We start from the raw sequence: 17,122 nt of genomic DNA, 5'->3' as shown, positions 1-17,122 counted from the left end.
CTACAGAGGATCCCAGCACTCGTGTGAAGTCATCACCGATCACATACGATGTCAGCAGGCACAGGGTTATACTTATCTAATGCAGGCCACGTTTGGGATGAGTTCACATCAGTGTTGGATTTCTCAGATGGACGTGACTGGGTCCGAGTGCAGCTCCAAACTCTGGACCATGGGCAATCCACAATCCTTGTTGTACCGGACTGCTCATGAGCTGCGCTTTTATGAGTACTTGTATGAGGTGTCGGCCTTACAAATCAGAATTTCTGAGTTTAGTAGAGGGGTGTTCAGGACCCCTGTCTATCCTGGGCTGATAAAAGGCACGAGTGTCTGTAAAAAAAGGCACGTTCCCGAACATTGAACAGTGTAAGCAGGGCATCGGTCAGACAAAAGAATGAGCAAATCACTCCATGGTCTGGCTGAAAATACTGACACCTACACGTTTGCCCTGTACACACTGGGTATGCAGCCAAAGTATGCGGCTACCAAATGTATGTTCGGACCCCACTGTGCGAAATGGACTCAAATAATAATCTTTCGTCTTTATTTTTTTATATAGCGCTAACATATTCTGCAGCGCTTTACAGTTTGCACACATTATCATCACTGTCCCCGATGGGGCTCACAACCTAAATTCCCTATCAGTATGTCTTTTGAATGTGGGAGGAAACCGGAGAACCCAGAGGAAACCCACGCAAACATGGGGAGAACATACAGACTCCTTGCAGATGTTGTCCCTGATGGGATTTGAACCCAGGACTCCAGCGCAGCAAAATGACAGTGCTAACCACTGAGCCACCATACAGTGCTAACCACTGAGCCACTATGCTGCCCTGTAAAATAGACTGAGTTCACCCACATTGTAAAAGTAAGCAAACACGGCACTCTGTAGGGGTATGAGTGTTGGTGCTCAAGTAGGGTATCCCACCCTTAATAGCAAATATCCAAAATAACTCGGCACTCACAGAGTGCCGAGTTATTTTGGGTATTCACCCACATTGTCTCATGACTGACAAATGTGACACATTCACAGGGGAAGCTGTTAATGTTTTATCGAAGCAGGTCCCACCTCTTCAGAATTGGGGGACCCCCGATCCTCCTCTCTGACCAGAGTTGTGGCACAGTGATAAGAGAGGTGGAAGCCCGGTCGTGGCTCTCTACATTTATTGGTATGGGATTTCTGATTACAGTTGATCAAATTGGGACGTCTGTACTAAAGGAAGGTGTGAGTCTAAGGACTGGATATGCCGTAAATGTCTGTCATCAGGCAAGCCCATCAAGGGTACGTTGCCACAGGGCAAAAATGCAGCAGTATTCTTTATGAAAAGTCCCCTGTGTTTTATCGTCCCGACATTGTGCACAAGATCCTTTAGAATATAATGTACATGTTGCGGATGACATCTGTTGTGTGAACTGGGCCTAGCTGCAGATCTTTGCAGGATGTGAGTTTATTCTGCTGATATTCCCTAACACTGGAGGAGCGGCGGTCCCTACAATTACACAGAACGCACATTGATTTCTCAGAGTCCAGTGTAATGTGTTGTGATGCTGCAGGTATATTAAACACCCGTTATAAACTTCTATAACCAACTATAACTGATCGCTGAGGGTCTCGGCTGCAGGACCCCTTGTAATCTGCTCATCACAGATGGACCCTTATACAAGGGATTGTCCGAATGGCCATGACAATTGGTCTCTTATAGAGGCCTTCAGCAGAGTATCCAGGTCCTGTATAGGGGGAGACATACATGTCATTAGTCACTGATGCATCTTGTTTCTTCTTCTCAGTGCCTCCGACAACATCCCGAAGGCTGATGAGATCCGGACACTTGTTAAGGACACATGGGACACTCGGATCGCCAAGCTCCGGTTGTCTGCCGACAGCTTTGTGCGGGAGCAGGAAGCCCACGCCAAGGTACAGATGGGGCAGAGCTGTGATTTGGACGAGATTGTTCTGTTTGCTTGTTACTGAGGTTTAATGTGCAGAAAATCAGAAATGTCAATGTTTAGTTAACGGTGGTGTCCCGAGCTGTCATATCACACAGCATGAAGATGGCACGGGGATGAGAATCTGTCTGCATTGAGCTCCGGCCATTGCAGATTGCAGAGCTGGAGCCATTACTGTAATTCTAGGTATCGATGGGCGGCTGATTCTCTGCGCCTTTGTCCAGCTTGGCGTCCGTCATAGTCTCCTCTGATTAAACGCATCTAATTGTCCACCTGCCTGTCGCTCCCCGCTGTTACCCGTCTCTCTCTTCTCATTTGCCAGCTGGATAACTTGACGCTGATGGAAATTAACACCATTGGAACTTTTCTCACCGAGTCATTAAACCACATGTATAAATTACGCACCAGCCTGCAGAACTCGGAGGATGGACAGTCCCAGGAATAATAACCCACCCGCCGGGCCAACCTCATTACAAATCTGCGTGCAGAGGTCACTGTGACTTACCCTTCCGGTCTCCATGCCAGAGTTTGGTTATCTGGCATACACGGACATCATCTGTGCTCCTGGCCTGCCAGCAGACAAGATGTGTCCTGCTAGCATGACAGGAACATGTACCCCCTGTGTTCTGCCGTCAGAGCATCAGGTGGGACTGAAATGTACCTGTCCGGCAGGCCCGTGTAAGAAGACTGGGGAAAAAGTGCCATCTGTAAGGATAACGCTGCTGTGTTCGCACCATATCCAGCACATGGGACTTGTTATGGATCTGGAATTATACATTTTTATCTGCAGAAGGCAGGGAGCTCTGAGCCTTGTCTGCCAACATCTTTGCTGTCCACAAGTGTGAAATAAATGATGTGATCCCTCCGCTCCGTCCATTTCTGGCCCCTCATTTGTAGAGAGAAAATCACTTCATAATGAGAAATAATTCATGGGGTTGTATCTTCTGAGTGTGCAAATTACAACCCAATAAATTAGATTTTGCTAGGAAACACCAAAAATGCTGGGAAATTGTAGTCTGGCATGTCCACCATTAAGATGAATGTCAGTGTTATGCATGGATAGCTAGGAGCAGCTCGTATATGATGCCTCTCCATACTTGCTCACAGACGGAGGTCCTGACTTTTAGACCCGGTAATTGAATTGTTTTTCAAAGAGGAAAAGGGTCACAACCTTTGGCTTCATTGTAAGCCCAAATCCGATTGCTGAATGGTCATGATATTTTCAAACAGTGCAAAGTATTCGAGTGAGCGTTTTGGTCACCAGTGATTGGCGCAGCCCGGTTGGGTGTAGTAATTCAGGTGCACTTTTTAATTAACCCCTTCCCGACATGCGCCGTATTAGTACTGCTCTTCGGGAACTGTGTTCCCGCAAACAGCAGTACTAGTACGGCGGCGCGGTCTCAGTGAGCGCCGCAGCTATCGCGTGCGGGTGTCAGCTGTATGTGACAGCTGACACCCCGCAGCAATGCCCACAATCGGTGCTAGCGCCGATCGTGGGCATTTAACCCCTCTGATGCCGTTGTCAGTAGTGACAGCGGCATAGAGAACAATCGCGCAGGGAGGGGGCTCACTGCGCTCTCCCACCGGGACAACGCAATGCAGTCGTGTTGTGCCGGTGGTCTCCATGGAGACCCCCTGCTCCAAGATGGCCGAGGGGTCCTTCCGGGTCCTTAAGTGAGGTGGCTAGTCAGCACCTGCTACGCTGCCTGTCAGATTGCTGATCTGACACTGTGCTATGCAAAGAGTCAGATCAGCGATCTCACATTATGTAGTGATGTCCCACCCTGGGACAATGTTATGAAGTTAAAAAAAAAAAATTAGAATGTGTAAAAATATTTTTTTTACAAAATCCCCAAATAAAGAAAAAAAAAATTTTTTTCCAATCAATCCATTTATTTATGTAAATAAAAAAAAGTAAAAGTACACGTACTTGGTATCGCCGCGTCCATAACAACCCGCTCTATTTATCTGTCCCACTAGTTAACCCCTTTAGTGAACACTGTAAAAAAAAAAAAAAAAAGCAAAAACAATGCTTTATCGTCATGCCGTCGAACAAAAAGTGCAATAAAACGCGATCAAAAAGACGGATGTAAATATAAATGATACCGTTGAAAACGTCATGTTGTCCTGCAAAAAACAAGCTGCCACACAGCTCCATCAGCAGAAAAATTAAAAAGTTATAGCTCTCAGAATAAAGCGATGCAAAAATAATTAATTTTTCTATAAAATAGTTTTTGTGTAAAAGCGACAAAACATTCAAAAATTAAATAAATGAAGTATCGCTGTCATCGTACTGACCCGAAGAATAAAGCCACTTTATCAATTTTACCACACGCTGAACGGTATAAAAGCTTCCCCTCCCTTCCAAAAAGAAATTCCTGAATTGCTGTTTTTTGTTCATTCTGCCTCACAAAAATCATAATAAAAAGCGATCAAAAAATGTCATGTGCCCGAAAGTGGTATCAATAAAAACGTCAACTCGTCCCGCAAAAAACAAGACCTCACATGACTCTGTGGGCCAAAATATGGATAAATTATAGCTGTCAAAATGTGGTGATGCAAAAACTTTTTTAGCGTCTTTCAGTGTGTGACAGCTGCCAATCATAAAAATCCGCTATAAATAGTAAATCAAACCCCCCATTATCAGCGCCTTAGTTAGGGGAAAATAATAAAATGAAAAAAAAAAAAATGTATTTATTTCCATTTTCCCATTAGGGTTAGGGTTGGGGCTAAAGTTAGGGTTGGGATTAGGGTTAGTGTTGGGATTAGAGTTAGGTTTGGAATTAGGGTTTGGGTTGGGTTTAGGGTTATGGTCTGCATTAGGGTTAGCGGTGTGTTAGGGTTAGGTTTGCGGTTAGGGGTATGTTTGGGTTAGGGTTTCAGTTAGAATTGGGGGTTTCCACTGTTTTGGCACATCAGGGGCTCTCCAAACGCGACATGGCGTCCGACCTCAATTCCAGCCAATTTTGCATTGAAAAGTCAAACAGCGCTCCTTCCCTTCTGAGCTCTACCGTGCACCCAAACAGTGGTTTACCCCCACATGTTGAGCATCCGCGTACTCAGGACAAATTGCAAAACAACTTTTGGGGTCTAATTACTCCTATTACCCTTGGAAAAATAAAAAATTGGGGGCAAAAAGATCATTTTTGTGAAGAAAAAAAAATATGATTTTTTATTTTTATGGCTCTACATTATAAAACTTCTGTGAAGCACTTGGGGGTTCAAAGTGCTCACCATACATCTAGATAAGTTCCTTAGGGGGTCTACTTTCCAAAGTGATGTCACTTGTGGGGGGTTTCCACTGTATAAGTCCCCCTCTCGGCTTATACTCGAGTCGTACCCAGGGGTCGGAGGGGGAGCGGGGGCTGTCTAATTATCCTGGCGCAGTCCCTGCAGGTCCCTGGCTCCCAAGCTTCTTCCTGTACTGAGCGGTCACATGGTACCGCTCATTACAGTAATGAATATGCTGCTCCACCTCCCATAGGGGTGGAGCCGCATATTCATTACTGTAATGAGTGGTAACGGTGACCGCTCAGTACAGGAAGAAGCTGCGGCGCCGGGGAAGCAGGGACTGCACCGCGCCAGGAGCAGGTGAGTATAACAGGGAGGGGAGCGCAGCGCGATATTCACCTGCTCCTCGTTCAGGCGCCACTCCGTCTTCAGCGTCTTCTGCAGTGACTCTCAGGTCAGAGGGCGCGATGACATGCTTAGTGCGTGCCCTATGCCTAAACGTCAGTGCAGAAGATGCTGAAGATGGAGCGGCGCCGGAACGAAGTCAGGTGAATATTGAAAGTGCCGGGGGCCTGAGCGACGGAGAGGTGAGTATGTGATTTTGTTTATTTTTAATCGCAGCAACAGCGAATGGGGCAAGTATGCTCTGTATGGAGCATCTTATGGGGCCATAACGTTTGTGCAGCACTATATGGGGCAAGTGTCTGTATGGGGCCATAATCAACGTTTGTGCAGCACTATATGGGGCACATATCTTTATGGAGACTCTTATGGGGCCATAATCAATATTTGTGCAGAATTATATTGGGCAAATGTGTCTATGGAGCATCTTATGGGGCCATTATTAACCTTTATGCAGGATTATATGGGGCATATTTTAACCCCTATCTGACCTCGGACGGGATAGTACGTCCGAGGTCAGATCCCCTGCTTTGATGCAGGGCTCCGCGGTGAGCCCGCACCAAAGCCGGGACATGTCAGCTGTTTTGAACAGCTGACATGTGCCCGTAATAGGTGCGGGCAGAATCGCGATCTGCCCGCACCTATTAACTAGTTAAATGCCGCTGTCAAACGCAGACAGCGGCATTTAACTACCACTTCCGGCCGGGCGGCCGGAAATGACGTCATCGCCGACCCCCGTCACATGATCGGGGGTCGGCGATGCGTCTCCATTGTAACCATAGAGGTCCTTGAGAGTGCCTGTGGCAGATTTAGGCCTTGATTCATTTGCAGGTATATTTGTTCCTTTTCTTTCTTTTTTTTTTGTCTTGTGGTATCTGTGGCCGTGTTTACAACAAATTCTTCAAAATGTTCATTAAAGTTGTGCAAAGTCAAAAAAATGGTCTTTATTAAAAGTCGCACATTTTATTAAATGGTGCAAAAATTGTATAAAAAATATCCAGTGTACATAAAATCACTATGGGGGGACCGTAGAACATTTTACAAAATTGCTATTGATGAATCAGCTAAAGGCTCTGGAAACTCCGACCACAATGGTGAAATTTAAGAAAGATAAATAAAAACAGGTGCAAGTGCAATAATGATGGGGCCCTTGGTGTTCTGATTGCGTTCTGGCCTCCTGATTTTGGAGGGGGTCTCACCAGTTTGGAGTGGGTAATACACTCGCCTACACTTCTCTAATATTCCATATCTGACTGGTGTTGGGTCTCATTGATGTTCATTGTTTAGTGATTAATGTGTGGTACTCCCCCACAGGTACATATTTTGATAGATCCTTTGTCTCCCCCGGGGATAAGTCTGCCTCAGCATTCAGCACATCTTATTTGTCGTGCACACTCAGCAGTTTCTGGGGAGATCCCTTTTCACCCCTTTATAACACAGCTCTGGTGCGTCCCTCATTGTCTGCAGATAACTGGCTTTGCTTTTGGTAACCTGCGCTTGGCCGCTATAACATGGTAAAAAGCAAAGTCCTCTGCAGCCGGTGTAGCACAGATTATTCCTGTGTACCCGGCATTATTTGCTTTTCCAACTGTTGAAATTTGGGGAATTTTGCCTGTGACCTCCTACACAAACCCCCCCTAATCTCTTGCACAAACCAGGTGTTAGGAAAGAAGTGATCTATGAGGTCGGCGCCTGTGGTGCGCCCTCTGGTGGTGCATGTCTGCTAGAGCAGGTTTGCAAACTTGATTTTTATTTATTTTACTCACTTATATACCGCCATTAATTGCACGGCGCTTTACAGAGGGTTCACAGGAATTTATTCATTGTCTTGATAAAAAATAAAATTGTACATTTTTTTTAGGGAATACAAACCAGGTCAGAGCAGACTGTCATAAGCTAGTGTGGTGGATCTGTACCGATAGATGTTTCTGTAGTTTTTGCTGCTGTTAATGGCAGGATAAAGTAAAAGTCTTGCACATTTGTACCTTGTAATCTAAGGGTATGTTCACACGTGATCTTCTGTGCACATTTCTAGTCTTTTACAATAGCACTAAAGTGGACAGGATCTCATGAAATCACGGAAAAAAATAACTTCTCGGACTATGTCACTGGCAGTGCGTATTTTAATCCACATCATGTCCATTCTTTCTGCAGATTTTCATTGTGCATTTTACCTTTTGCAAATTCTGGGGTGAAATCGCTGGTAAAGCCGTGTGTGGCGCTCCGGATCTACATCTGATCACGTATGGACCTACCCTTAGTGCTGGCAACTTCACTGTCATTAAATCCCTTTATCTTTCCAGCAGTCAGAGATTTGGGCTGTTGAAGTGTCCGGGAAGACGACGGGGTTTTAGCATCATCTTTTAAGAATTTCTTTTTGATAATTAGGCGCTGAGGTAAGGAGAAAATCTACTTTTATGTATTGGCATGTAGTGCATACATAAGTGACACCAGAGCCGTCCTTGCACCGCTCTCTGCAGGTCAGGCCATCAGATGTGATTACGAGTAGAGTTGAGTGAATTTGTTCGGGTTTCTTCTTATTCAGCAAGCTATAGCACATGCCGAATAAGCTGCGGAGAGAACCCGGCTTCCTGAATCGCACCCGCTGATCGGCGCCGCAGCACAGCACATGCATGGAGAGCCCAACAAACAAGCTGTCCGTGCATGTGCTGTGACACAGCCGCGACACATGCAGCTGCAGTGCCGATCAGCAGGCGCGATCCAGGAAGCCGGGTTCCCTCTCCAGCTTATTCGGCATGCACTATAGCTTGCTGAATTAGAGGGAACCCGAACAAATTTGCGCCGAGGACACTTGTCCTGTGCTCGGTGTAGATGGTGGAGGAGTATCCGGCACCTCCTACTGCTCTGCTCCTCATGACTTATTCATGGATTGTGATGTGCAAGAGTCTCTCTCAGGATATAGATCAGACACAGATCTGTAATTTTGGTTAATAGCTCATATTGTGATGCAGAGTATCCGAGCGCTGCGCTGATTGTGGCCACACTGCCGACACATTCACTAGAACATGAAAGAAAGCGGCAGCTCAGAACCGCCTGACAAAGGAGGAAGCTGCCCGCCCCAGCCATTTCCATAAAAATAGGGCCCGGTCGCCTTATACATATGCTGCAACAGAGGTTAATTAGTATTGTTAGCACTGAGCCCAATTATTAGGGAAGAAGAGACTGCAAGAGAGGGTGGGATGGGCGTAAATTAACTCTTATGTTGGTGCAGATTTGTGCTGCAATCTGTTGCTTTATGATCCTGTCCAGCATTGGGAGGGTGATCTGTGAGCAATGCTTAAGATATTAAATCCTGTGCAGGATGCGGTGGACTTTGACCATTGTAAATGATTCTGCATGGATATTCCCTGTAACGAAGATGACCGGTGTCAACACAAATATTTCACACCCCTAGACTAAAAGGACAAAATGTGCACTAATGACTATTGGTTCCCTTAGGCTACTTTCACATTAGCGTTTTTTGCAATACGTCGCAATGCCTCGTTTATGGGAAAAACCGCATCCTGCAAAGTTGTGGCAACGTTTTTTTGCTGCCGACGGACCGCTTTTTCCGACCGCGCATGCGCAGCTGGAACTCCACCCCCACCTCCCCCGCACCTTACAATGGGGCAGCGGATGCACAGGAAAAATGCATCCGCTGCCTCCGTTGTGCGGCGCTTTCACTGCTAGCGTCGGAACCTCGGCCCGACGCACTGCGTTGGGCCAAGTCCGACACTAGTGTGAAAGTAGCCTTACCTGGCCCTCGTGAGTCACTGATCACCCACATAAACACATTGTGTTGATTATGGGTCACAGACTGACGGTGGGGGTCAGTAAACCATTGTCTATATAGTGTAAGGTGATTGGCTCTCTAGACTCAGACGGGACCTGCAAGTTCTGACACTTTTATTTTCACATATGATGAAGGGACTGTTGGCAGCGAGCAGCCCAGATGTACGTGATACTGGTAGGCATGCCCAGGGCTGGGGGAGTCTGATATATATGGCTGACATTAGTGACCAGAGACCAATCCTAATATGACAGGAGAGGGTACATTTTGCTGGGACCACTGAAGGACGGCTTAAAGGGTCTCCAAGTACAGGCACAGCCAAACATTTACATGCATATTTCCATCTGCTGGTTTTACTTCTATCTCCACTCTTTCCTGAGCCAGAGCCGTCAATGAAACACGAGAAGGGCAGAGATGGATGGAAACCAAGCAGGGGAAGGTGTAGTTAAATGTTTAGCTGTTCCGTGGTGTGTTGTGCTCAGTTTGAACAGTCATTATGTGCTACTCCCTAATTGTCTGACAGTGAAACTCTTCCCTAATAAAGTGAATACCGCAGAACTTCAGTACTAGACCCAAGCGGCAGACAGTTTCAGAAAGAAAGTAGCCATGTTTTTCTAATCCTGGACCTCCCTTTAAATGCAACTGCACGCTCCCCTAAACTAAGCGTGGTATATTAGATAGCTGGGTGCAATAACATAGCGCTATGCCTATAACACCGTTGCGTCCCCAGAGTCTCCAATCTGTGCAGTAAATGACTCCATTCAGTGACAGGCAGCATATTCTGCATTTATACCTTTTTAATTTCTCTCCCTCCCAAAAAATAATAATAATATAATCCTGACCAGCAGCGGATCACAAACACAAAATTGCAGTGAGACAGGGACAAATGTGGCTTATGCCCTCCCCGGGCTGAAAAATAAGAAGGACGAAGAAGCGATAAATGGCAGGCTTTTCTCTTTATAACAATAATTAATGTAATAAAAACATACAAAACCCTTATTTTATTATGTACAGTAATGGGTGGGTGAAAGCACCTGCTTATTATGTCTCGTGTGATGGGGGAGGGGTTGTAGCAGCTTCGCAATGATACCTCAACCATCCGGCAGCTAATCATTAACATAATAAAGGTACCTTTAATCAGACATCCAGGCGTAAGTGCATTCCTGCTGCAAGCGGCAAAGCTCCGCAGGGAGAAATTCAGGTGGACAAAAGTCCTTTTAAATCTCAGGAAATTTATAATTCTTTAGATCAATGTAAAGACACACTGTCCGTATCCTGGCAGAAAAATAATATCATAGGAGACGATTGTGGTGGCGTCAATGGTCCGTAAAGAACGAGTGATAAATAAAAGCCTGCACGTGGCAGCGACGACAGCACGATGGCGATGATGGAAGGAAGGCACACACACTGGTACAGGGCAGACGGCATGCGCTCCTCGTTGGTAGGGGGCGCTCCTCAGCAGCAGGGGGCACACACGAGGATGTTCCCACAGATTCGCTATAAGTCAGGTCTGGATTTCTTCATTGCCGATCTCCCTTGATCCTTTGAGTCATGCATGGCACATTCACATATATATATATATTTTTATATTTTTAGTCTTTTATTTTTATCCCCCATGATGTGCAGGAAAGTGGGTGGCTTTTTTTAAAATTTTTTCTTCATTTTTTTTCCCGTTTTTTGTTCCTCCCCGTGAAAAATATTAAATATCAAGATAATAAAATAGATATTTCTATACTGTACGTTCAGAGCTAGTGCAAGAGGGTGAGGGGGTGTCACCTGGGGTGGCCTCTGAAATAACCCCTAGACCATGGCGAGGGGGGCAAAACAAGGCACTTTTTAAAGTGTTCAAGTTCAGCTTGTAACCTCTCCCTCTCGGAGGCCACTTTCTGCTTCTGGCTCATCAGGTCCTGTACGGAAAAAGGAAAAAAGCAAAAGTTACAGGGAGCAGAGACATCCCCTACCGAGAAAGGGAAGAAAGCAAAAGCTACAGGGAGCGGAGAGACCTCCTATACCGAGAGAGGGAAGAAAGCAAAAGCTACAGGGAGCGGAGAGACATCCTATACCGAGAGAGGGAAGAAAGCAAGAGCAACCATGAGGGGAGAGACATCCTATACCGAGAGAGGGGAGAAAGCAAAAGCAACAGGGAGCGGAGAGACATCCCATACCGAGAGAGGGGAGAAAGCAAAAGTTACAGAGAGCGGAGAGACATCCTATACCGAGAGAGGGAAGAAAGCAAAAGCAACAGGGAGCGGAGAGACATCCCATACCGAGAGAGGGGAGAAAGCAAAAGTTACAGAGAGCGGAGAGACATCCTATACCGAGAGAGGGAAGAAAGCAAAAGTAACCATGAGGGGAGAGACATCCTATACCGAGAGAGGGAAGAAAGCAAAAGCAACAGGGAGCGGAGAGACATCCCATACCGAGAGAGGGGAGAAAGCAAAAGTTACAGAGAGCGGAGAGACATCCTATACCGAGAGAGGGAAGAAAGCAAAAGCTACAGGGAGACGAGAGACATCCTATACCGAGAGAGGGAAGAAAGCAAAAGCTTCAGGGAGCGGAGAGACATCCCATACCGAGAGAGGGAAGAAAGCAAAAGTAACCATGAGGGGAGAGACATCCTATACCGAGAGAGGGAAGAAAGCAAAAGCAACAGGGAGCGGAGAGACATCCTATACCGAGAGAGGGGAGAAAGCAAAAGTTACAGAGAGCGGAGAGAGAGAGGGAAGAAAGCAAAAGTAACCATGAGGGGAGAGACATCCTATACCGAGAGAGGGAAGAAAGCAAAAGCTACAGGGAGCGGAGAGACATCCCATACCGAGAGAGGGAAGAAAGCAAAAGCTACAGGGAGCGGAGAGACATCCTATACCGAGAGAGGGAAGAAAGCAAAAGCTACAGGGAGCGGAGAGACATCCTATACCGAGAGAGGGGAGAAAGCAAAAGTAACCATGAGGGGAGAGACATCCTATACCGAGAGAGGGAAGAAAGCAAAAGCTACATGGAGCGGAGAGACATCCCATACCGAGAGAGGGGAGAAAGCAAAAGTAACCATGAGGGGAGAGACATCCTATACCGAGAGAGGGAAGAAAGCAAAAGCTACAGGGAGCGGAGAGACATCCTATACCGAGAGAGGGGAGAAAGCAAAAGTAACCATGAGGGGAGAGACATCCTATACCGAGAGAGGGGAGAAAGCAAAAGTAACCATGAGGGGAGAGACATCCTATACCGAGAGAGGGAAGAAAGCAAAAGCTACAGGGAGCGGAGAGACATCCTATACCGAGAGGGGAGAAAGCAAAAACAACAAGGAGCGCAGAGACATCCCATACCGAGAGAGGGGAGAAAGCAAAAGCTGCAGTGAGCGGAGAGACATTAGGTCTGGCTGTAAGCCCCTTAGGGATCGGTTCAGTTCTGGTAACTTCTGCCCCAGGAGGTGTCTGAGGCCGGGACATCAGAAGATGTGACCTCCGGGCCCTGTGCATCCTATTATATGAACACCCCTTTGTGGCTCCAGGTGAGGGAGCAGCGGCCATCTCGGCTTTCCTTCCTTTATTACTTGTGTATTTCTCCCCTTGGCCGTTCCCGCAGTCACAGCTTCCGCCGAGTGCAGGAGGTGGCGCGGTTACTTACCGCCATGCGGTGCGATATCTGCTCGGCCGTCAGTCTCAGGTTATAATGCTGAGCTTCTAGTCGCTTGCACTGTGTCTCCAAAACTTGGCGTTCAAGGTTTTGTTCTGTAAAGTAATGACAGTAAATGAGACCCCCCAGAAGATAAAGGGAATGATTATATGAGGAAATTCCCCCTCCCCCACACAGTCCGGAGTAATATCTGTCGCTGATAAGCATGGCATCATTATGGGGGTCTGAGCAGAGACCTCCAGACGGCTAGTACAGTCATCCCAATGGGCCTGTTAGATCTCTGCGCTAATGATCACCAGGTGCATGACAAGGGGCACTGGAGACCTAATTAGGACCCGTGTGTGCAGCAGTTGCCTTGGCAACATACTGTCCAGCGTGGCGGTGTGGGTACCCAACCATTGACTATGCCTAGAAGTGCAACATAATCAGATTTTCTAGTTTCTGTATCACTTTCTCATAATGATATATCTGCATTTGCCCCTGTTGTGACTCTGCTCACCTTCTATATGTTCTTGGTAAGCTTCAAATATTGCCTCGATTCCCTGCCATTTGGGTCGTGGTGGTTCATCCACTTCATCTTCCTCCTCATCGTCTTCATCAGATGTCTCTTCCCCTGAGGTTACGGCAGGATGCTGTGTCCCCCGTTGCACCCCCGGCTGCCCTGGGCCCTGCTGACCGTTTTGATGTGGGGCTGGGGCCCTGCTGGACTTCTGCAGCTCCGAAATGTTATAATGGACCGAGGCATCGGGTTTGTGGTTCTGCTCGGCGCAGTTCATAGCAGACGCTCCTATGGACGGGAAAAGACAATATTTTATACCCTAATGATCCCCAGCGCTGGATCCAGACCTAATAAACTAGTCCATAGTACATCTGCTCAGATACATGCACAGTATACCAAGCAGCAATGTCTATATGACCGATGAGCTGATGTTTCTCCATCTATCCAGGTGGGGGCAGTATGGCCGCTGTCTTACCTTTGTGCTTCTGTAGAGCCTTCTGCGTGGACTGTAAAACAGATTCGTGGAACTGATGAGCAAACTCTTCGGCTATGAACGGCTCCCAGGACTTGCTCCTGCCATTCACGCTCTGAGACGGCTGCACGGGATGCTCTTTGGCTGGATGCCCTCGGACAAAGTTTAGGATGCTTGGGCTCTTTTTCGGCAGAGCTGCTGCCTCATTTTGCCTGACTTTTTCTGTGCTTGCAACATTTGCCGAGGGAGCAGGCGCCGGACCCGGCACAGGGGTCGTCCTTTCCAGGAGTTTTGGTGGCTCTTGACGAATAAGTTCTGGAGGCTTCACGACTTCTGGTGCTGGGACGGCAGATGAGGTGGAGGGCATGGGAGCAGGGAAATCCAGCTGTGTCGGGGCCTGAACGGCGGCCTGATTTTCAGAGGGTGCAGCTGGAAATAAATGGGAAAGCACAGGTCAGTAAGGATTTGTGGGGATTTTAATTCACTTAAAATTATTTTTTTACTTGGCAACTGAGTAGGAGAAGTCGAGGACTGGTGGATACTTATACAAGAGGCATGAAATAAATGGCAGAATTACAAACACCACATCCAGCGACACCAAGACCGGGAATAACTGGTCTTGAAGCCATTACACTCTGGATGAAATACACCTGGTAGAAAAATAAGTGTTCGTCATTTCTTTCCAGCAGATCCTGATTGAAAACTTTCCAAACTAGGCCTCTGTCTGATCAAAAGACAGCAAAAATAAATAAATAAAAGGATTTCAGGAAAAAGCAAATGTTCCAAAACCTCATCAGGAAATGCTCTTGTGTACGGTGCAAAGAACATAATAGGCCGACACGTCCAGACATGAAGTAAATGCGCAAGTGCAGACGACTAAAGAAAATGGCAGAACAATGGCTGGTAGAAATAGTAGCATGCTACGAACTTTCAGCCCAAAAAAGGTGGATTTGAGTATTGTGCCCCATCTCATGAGTAATTTTCCTTAAGCGGTGAAAGATCGGATGACGTGGGGTCCGAGTGCTGCTGCTCCTGACAGAGGTTACATGACAGCCCGCCAGCGTGAGCGTCATGGTATCATTATGCCTTGCGTCTTACCTGTGGGCGGAGGAGAGCTGCCCCGACATGAAGCCTGCGGGGGATTCTTCACCGCCTCAGGCGCTGCATTCTTCTGTTTCATTGCTTCCAGAATTTCAACCAGCTTCTCCTTGTCTGCCAAAATCAAGACAGAGGGATTTAGTCATGAGCGGATTACAACATCTCTCCTCTGCGCTCTCCATGAACGAAGAACATGAAGTCTCAGGCTCCGATCATCTGCTGCTCAGGGAATTATAAGACCCCCAGCAAAGCCACAGGTTGCATCTGTCAGATAAAGCTAAGAATATAATCTCCATGTAGTGGGGACACCTTGCTTAAAAGGCATTTCATGATTTACAGCCTTCACCTGTCGCACTGAAATGGAGACACGAAGCTCCAGCCGCTCATTAGACTCATTCTCACCTTTCCTCTGCTCCACGCTCACATGTGATAGATCAAAGAAGGTCAGGAACTTTTTCTTCTCTTCCAGATTGGGACTGTTATTCAGCTCATCCGGACTGAACCTTGTAGACAGCGGGGAGTGTGGCGATGGCGTCTGTCTTTTGCTTTGGATCGGAGGCGATGGACTCCTCTCCCGCAACATTCGCCGTCTCTTCCGCCTCTTCTGTTGCAGGATGCGCTCTTTTTCTTTTTGTGTAGCGAGTCCGAAGATCTGAAGAAACTCCAGTTTCTGTAGATGGATAAATGGGAAAATATTGACTCCTGTTAGTTACACTTTGCATCGACCTTAGAAAATGGAGTATAAGCTGCAGATGTAGCCGCTGCTCACCTCGGACGACGTATCCAGCTTCAGAGGCGGCTGCTCAGCGACTCGACGGAGATGTGCCCTCACTTCCTCCTCATCGCTTTCATCATAAGAATCATCAAGATCATAATAATAACCTGACGAAAGGAACAAGTAATTCACCACATGTAGGAGGGGGAGCTCTGGAAAATTTGTGTAGGACACTTGAGCACAATAAAACGTTGTGCATTGCACAGCACAAAGCTATATTTACAGTTGCTATGCCGAGACCTGGATGTGAGGAGAGGAGCTGACAGCTTGTGGTCGCACACACTCAAAGTGCAAGAGACTGAGCGCGTGCGACCACCAACCCTCAGCTCACTAAGGGGAGGTCATTGAGCTTGTCCTCCAGCACTAGGCCAACTAAGCGGAGGTGACTGAGCTTGTGTCCTCCAGACCTCGGCTCACTAAGCGGAGGTGACTGAGCTTGTGTTCTCCAGACCTCGGCTCACTAAGCGGAGGTGACTGAGCTTATGTCCTCCAGACCTCGGCTCACTAAGCGGAGGTGACTGAGCTTGTGTCCTCCATCCCTCGGCTCACTAAGCGGAGGTGACTGAGCTTGGGTGTCCTCCATCCCTCGGCTCACTAAGCGGAGGTGACTGAGCTTGTGTCCTCCAGACCTCTGCTCACTAAGCGGAGGTGACTGAGCTTATGTCCTCCAGACCTCGGCTCACTAAGCGGAGGTGACTGAGCTTGTGTCCTCCATCCCTCGGCTCACTAAGCGGAGGTGACTGAGCTTGTGTTCTCCAGACCTCGGCTCACTAAGCGGAGGTGACTGAGCTTGTGTCCTCCAGCCCTCGGCTCACTAAGCGGAAGTGACTGAGCTTGGGTGTCCTCCATCCCTCGGCTCACTAAGCGGAGGTGACTGAGCTTGGGTGTCCTCCATCCCTCGGCTCACTAAGCGGAGGTGACTGAGCTTGTGTCCTCCAGCCCTCTGCTCACTAAGCGGAGGTGACTGAGCTTATGTCCTCCAGACCTCGGCTCACTAAGCGGAGGTGGTTGAGCGTGTGTCCTCCAGCTTTTGGCTCATCAGGCAACATGGGCCACAGACACGGGCCACATGGAAGGGCAGGACAAGCGGTGGAGACCAAACTATGACTGGATGATCTGCCCCATATATTTGGCATTATCCCAAGCCAGGGTGCCTATTGATACTGGACTATTTTCTTATGTGGTGGGGATTCCCATAACTTCAAAATATTCGTTTTGGTACATTGAGGAAGGTCTATATGACCGAAAAGTTTGTTAATTGTATGTATTGGACCACAT

General features: G+C 47.4%; 2 protein-coding genes across 9 annotated transcripts in view; one reads left to right on the top strand and one right to left on the bottom strand.

Moving 5' to 3' along the window:
- Positions 1-2,810, top strand: part of GINS2 (GINS complex subunit 2) — a 34,881-nt gene extending 32,071 nt beyond the window's left edge. The window contains exons 4-5 of the mRNA XM_069739431.1: positions 1,786-1,912; positions 2,267-2,810. Of these exons, the coding sequence (XP_069595532.1) occupies positions 1,786-1,912; positions 2,267-2,389 (250 nt within the window). The 3' untranslated portion in view covers positions 2,390-2,810. The remainder of the gene's footprint in view (positions 1-1,785; positions 1,913-2,266) is intronic.
- Positions 2,811-10,304: 7,494 nt separating this feature from the next.
- GSE1 (Gse1 coiled-coil protein) overlaps positions 10,305-17,122 on the bottom strand; it is a 347,096-nt gene continuing 340,278 nt past the window's right edge. For all 8 annotated transcript variants that reach the window (XM_069739421.1, XM_069739423.1, XM_069739424.1 and 5 more), the window contains 7 exons: positions 15,839-15,951; positions 15,472-15,739; positions 15,070-15,183; positions 13,975-14,400; positions 13,500-13,787; positions 12,992-13,095; positions 10,305-11,274 (listed from right to left, as the gene is read on the bottom strand). In XM_069739421.1, the coding sequence (XP_069595522.1) occupies positions 11,140-11,274; positions 12,992-13,095; positions 13,500-13,787; positions 13,975-14,400; positions 15,070-15,183; positions 15,472-15,739; positions 15,839-15,951 (1,448 nt within the window). In that variant the 3' untranslated portion in view covers positions 10,305-11,139. The remainder of the gene's footprint in view (positions 11,275-12,991; positions 13,096-13,499; positions 13,788-13,974; positions 14,401-15,069; positions 15,184-15,471; positions 15,740-15,838; positions 15,952-17,122) is intronic.

Source organism: Ranitomeya imitator, chromosome 9 (genome assembly GCF_032444005.1).
Source record: "Ranitomeya imitator isolate aRanImi1 chromosome 9, aRanImi1.pri, whole genome shotgun sequence".
Taxonomy (NCBI): domain Eukaryota; kingdom Metazoa; phylum Chordata; class Amphibia; order Anura; family Dendrobatidae; genus Ranitomeya; species Ranitomeya imitator.
The sequence above is the reverse complement of the archived record's forward strand: the minus strand, read 5'-3'. Positions and strand labels throughout refer to the sequence as shown.